A 5,000-nucleotide genomic window follows, 5' to 3' on the forward strand; every position below is an offset into this window, starting at 1 on the left:
GACACATAAAATGGGAAAACTTGGCACGCTACATTTTATTCCTTTTTCTTTTTAAAAAACATTAAAGCAATGGAAGATATTGTGCATGGTCTTTAAATAAAAAACAATTTCACTTTGTGAAAACAAAAACATAAGAAAGGATTTTAAGCAGACGTTATGACGTTAAAATGTACCTTCACGCTTATTTTTTTTCTCCTCTCACAATGTCCCGATGGCGTCTCGGCTGAAACCTTTCTCGAAGGTTCGACTCCTTTAAGTCCACTTTCAGTGAAAATAAAAGTCTGGAGCGTTCGAGTCTCTGCAGAGCTTCTCTCTCTCTTTCTCTCTCTCTCTCTCTTTTTATATTTTTAATATTCTTCTTGTTGTTTTTTATTTTACATTTTTGTCCAAGTTGTCAAAGGTGAATTTTTTCTGGTTGCTGTAAAATGTCCTGATGGGGGAAAAAAAGTCTTTCTGAACCTGTAAAGCGATGTGATCTTCATCATGCTTCTTTATTAGATTTGTTTCTTTTTTACTGTGGAATATTTTTGTCTCCTCGCTCTTCTTTATTTTTTAAACTTTTCCCAGGCTGGTGCAGATTTGTCCAGACGGTGTGTGTGTGTGTGTGTGTGTGTGTTTTGTTTTTACTTTTTCTTCCCGAGTTTGTTCAGGCTCTCGGAATTGCTCGTGAGTCTCTCTCTTTATTTTTTTTCCCCCCCGTTTGTGTCTTTGTAAATTGTTGGATTTTGGTGACTCTGCATGTTTTTGTTTATTCGAATTCGTCCCTGGCTTTTGTCACGGCTCAGAATTTCTCTTGCGAGTCTCCAGGTCTTGTTTGTTGGCTGATTTTGTCCAGGCGTGGTTGCAGATCTCTTTCTCATAGTCTTTTGTTTGGAGTTAATCGAGTTCATTTATTTTTAGAGTTCAGAGTTTGTCCAGGCTCTTAGCGTTGGTCAGGATCTCCCTCGCGAGCCTCCATGTCTGTTTGGCGGCCGCCTCGAGGGCTGACGTCGCTTTGCCCTGAAATAGATCGAGGTTGGGGAGGAAGTAGTGAGGACACCGGCGGCACTGCAGACAGGAGACGAGCTGCAGCAGGACGCCGTTGATGCGATCTCCAAGGCTCGCCTCGTCCCAGTCGCTCTCGCGCGGGTGCTTCTCGCACTCGTACAGCAGCAGCGTCTTCATGTGGTAGCCGTTGAGCGGCTGTCCCGGCAGCTCCAGGTGCCTGTCCCGGAGCGTTTTTAAGACGGACAGACATTTCTTCCTGCAGCCGGACATCAGCAGCCGGTTTTCCGCCTCTGCGAACTGCAGGACCCAGGCGTCGCTCTCGGCCGAGCTTTGCTTCCCCGCTAACGTGTAGCACTCTTTAGAGAGCAGATTAAATCCTTCGGCTTTGACCTCGGCGACCCGGTTCGGTCCGGGCCACGGGATATGCGGAGGAGGCCACTGAGCGGCACTGCGGGGCCAGATTCCGGTGCACTTAAAGGCCGGAGTGATCTGCACCACGTAGCGCTCTCTGATCCGCAGCTTCACCTCGCTGGTGTCGGCCACCATCTTGACGGAGTCACGGTAGCTGCACTTGTCCACCGCCTGCGCCACCAGAGTTTGGAATCTCGACCGGATCTTTCGTGCCGACAGATACCCCGAGGCCGTTATAAACTCAACCCAGAGAGACATGCTGCGCTTTCGGCCGTCGCTGAGCTTCAGGACGGCGCAGCCCGGCAATGAGCCGTCGTCCACGAAATTAAAGACGCCCATCTGGTTGAGGTAGAGCACGACCTCGAACTCGTGAGGCGAGATTACCTCGAGGCCCTCGTAGCGCGCGTCGATCTCGCTCAGAGAGCTGATGAATCGCGGCTCCTGTACCTCCACCTCCTTCAGGACGTCCGAGACGACCTTACACACCTCGCGGATGGTCTTGGCGATGGCCGCCTTGCGTGCTTGGCACCGCTCGTTGTAGTATTTGTTGAGCTGGTAGACCAGCTTCGCCTGAGCAGCGATCATGTTGGGGCAGAGGTCCGGGCCGAACACCGGAGGAGGATCGCAGTACACCGACGGATCCAACGCTTTAACCGGGCAGATCCCAAAGCCGAAAAATATTAGGTAGTAAATAAAATAAATAAAGGGGGAAAAAAGAAAAATTTACACAGAAACCCTGAGTCTCAGAATGGAAAAAAATTGAAAATTAAAAAAAAAGAAAAAGTTGCACCTACAGTGGATGGAGTGTGTGTGTGTGTGTGAGTGTGTGTGTGTGAGTGTGTGTGTGAGTGTGTAGCAAGAGGCCAAAAAACAGGAAAAATAAAAATCAGAAGTTTTTGCACCTGTGTGTGAAGTGTGTGAGCGTCCTTCAGGAGAGATGCGGTGTGTTAAAGCTCCAGAAACTAAAAGAAGAAGAAGAAGAAGCTTCAGAGGAGCGCTGCGTGTCAGTGTGTCATCTCTGCACGAGTGTGTGTTCACTCGCGCGCGCGTGTGTGTATGCGTGTGTGTGTGTGTGAGTGCGCGCGTGCGTGTCTCCTCCGTCTCCTCCGTTCTGCAGGAATGCCGTACCTCATGAATGGCCTTTTAGCTGAAGCCTCAAAACGAGGGCCGGTCCTGAACATCCTGCCAATCAGAGGCGCCGCCGTATTTCTCTGACCAATCAGGACGCTTTATGTGAGGTGGGGGTGGTGGTGGAGGGGTTTGGGAATCCACACGACTCCGCCCTTAAGCATTACCCCCCCCCTCACCTCCAACTCCCATCCCCTCTCCACCCACCTCTTCAGTGTTCAAAAGTCTCCCGGTACTGAGCGCGAGCGCAGACCGAACAGGAGGAGCGCGTGAGATGGAACTCGTGTGTGTTTTTCTCCTTTGTAGAAAAACAAAACAAAACAAAACAAACAAACAAAAGAAAAACCTCGCGTCTTTATATTCTGTGTCTCGCGCTGGGCTTCTGTTCCGAGTTGCGTCATCACGGAACTTTAAATGATTTATTTTTTATTTATTTCCAAATAAACTTCTCCTTAAGTAGTGATTAGGTGGGTATTTTTTTTATTTTTTTTAAATATATAATATTTTTATTTGTGTATGTGTTGGTTTTAAGAAATACAAATAAAGCGCGTTAGCTTTTATTTGTTTGTTTTTATTTATTGATTGATTTTTTTCCAGTCAGACGTTTAACACGAAATGTTTCTTGGTTCTTTGTTTACTTTTATATTTTAGTCGCTGACGGTTTCCGTGTTTATTATTATTATTAGTAGTAATATTATTACTTATTTATTATTATTCTTTATGTATGAAATCTATATTTTTGCGTGTTCCCGGGTCCATGCGCGTGCTCGCCCGCCGTGTCTCGCGCCGCTCCTGTTCTCCTCGTGCTCTTCTGGCTGGTTTGTTAATCACGCTTCACGTGGCGGTGTTTACGCACTTTATACAGACACGACATGCATTTTAATAGATCTTAATAAATATTTAATAAAGCCGTGAATAACTGCTCCTTAGTAAAAGCTCTTCAGCTAGGGTTTTAGAGATTATTATTTAAAAAAGAAATGAAGCGCAAATGATAATTATATCCAGATATTTATATTTAATACGGTTTAATTTTATATATTATTAATATGATTATTTCATTATTGTTATTTTTGTGTCTGTCCTGAAAACGCGCAAAACCTTCAGAAAGATATATATATATATATTAATTAATTTTATTACTGATAAAAAATCTGTTTGTTTTTTCCCCCACAATTCCTCTTTTACCAGAATTCCCGCTGTGTGTGTGTGTGTCTGTGTGTGTGTGTGTGTGTGTGTTTAATAGGCTGCAACACCCTTATCTCATTACGCATTATAACCCCGTGCTACAGGAACGCCATTAATGTGATTAATAAATCTCCCGCTGTTTGTTTTTGATAGATTTGAAATGCCTTATTAATAAATAAAAACCTATTCAATAATTAAGCACTGGATCTGCAGGCACGCGCGTTATGCATGCACCCTTCACACACAGAGGTAGTAGATTGAAGTCCTGCCTATAAGCCAGTGGTGTGTGTGTGTGTGTGTGTGTGTGTTTGGCTTCTTTTAGCCTCACTATTGATGATCTGCGACCTGAAGGAAGGCGCCCTGTTCAGCGCACGTGCGCCCTGACTTTCTCGGGGTCGGTGTGCATCGGGATGTAGAGAAATATATATATATATATATATATATATATATATAAATGTCTTGTAACTGTGTTTATCTAGTTAGAAATATTTAATTTAAAATAAAACATCAAGTGAATTAATAAAGAAAGAACAAGGCGGGTTATTGTTTAAATAATGCGTTTAAAAAAAGCATTTTAGGAAATAAATATTTTATAATTGCGCGCGTCATGAGTTTATTAGCGTTATATCAGATACACACAAATATATTTATTACTATAATAATAATAATAATAATAATAATAATAATAATAATAATAATAAACCTCCGTTAATTAGATGTCTAGGGTCAGTGTGTTTCCTGTCTCCGTTTTTCCAAATTCTTTTTATTTTTGTTCTCTTATCTTTTTCCTCTTAATTTAGCACTTTGCGCGCGCGCGCTCTCTTTAAACGCTCACAAGCCTCCTTCACGCGCGCGAAACTCGCGTGCAAAAGTCACTTTTACACAGAATAGGCTGAATTCTTCTTCTTCTTCTTATTATTATTATTATTTATTATTATTATTATTATTATTATTATTATTATTATTATTATTATTATTTATTATTATTTATTATTATTATTATTATTATTATTATTATTATTACATTTTTCTTTACTCTTATTTTTTGCCGTAGCCAGTTCAACGTATAGGCATCGACCCTCGCGCTTTAGAACCTTCCGTCATACGAGGAAGGAGCGAACAGGCGCGCGAGAGAAAGTGGAACTCTCTCTGTATTTTGTGTGTGTGTGTGTGTGCCGTTTGTTTCGCGCGTGCACCTTTTTAACGCGCGCGCGTTCCATGCTTCCCCTTCAGTGTGACGTCGTTTACGTTTAGACGATCTGGCTAAGGGTCCATAGATTAAACTGAGG

At 42.9% G+C, this 5,000-nt stretch overlaps 2 protein-coding genes across 2 annotated transcripts in view; one reads left to right on the forward strand and one right to left on the reverse strand.

Annotated features, from left to right (window-relative positions):
- mab21l2 (mab-21-like 2) overlaps positions 1-2,517 on the reverse strand; it is a 2,546-nt gene extending 29 nt beyond the window's left edge. The window contains exons 1-2 of the mRNA XM_058384620.1: positions 2,301-2,517; positions 1-2,045 (exon numbers count right to left, since the gene is read on the reverse strand). The exon at positions 1-2,045 is cut by the window's left edge and continues 29 nt beyond it. Coding sequence (XP_058240603.1) covers positions 904-1,983 — 1,080 coding nt within the window. The 5' untranslated portion in view covers positions 1,984-2,045; positions 2,301-2,517 and the 3' untranslated portion in view covers positions 1-903. The remainder of the gene's footprint in view (positions 2,046-2,300) is intronic.
- Positions 1-5,000, forward strand: part of lrba (LPS responsive beige-like anchor protein) — a 226,494-nt gene that overhangs the window by 140,684 nt on the left and 80,810 nt on the right. The gene's annotated exons all lie outside the window — the stretch shown is intronic.

Source organism: Hemibagrus wyckioides, linkage group LG29 (assembly GCF_019097595.1).
Source record: "Hemibagrus wyckioides isolate EC202008001 linkage group LG29, SWU_Hwy_1.0, whole genome shotgun sequence".
NCBI classification, from domain to species: Eukaryota; Metazoa; Chordata; class Actinopteri; order Siluriformes; family Bagridae; genus Hemibagrus; species Hemibagrus wyckioides.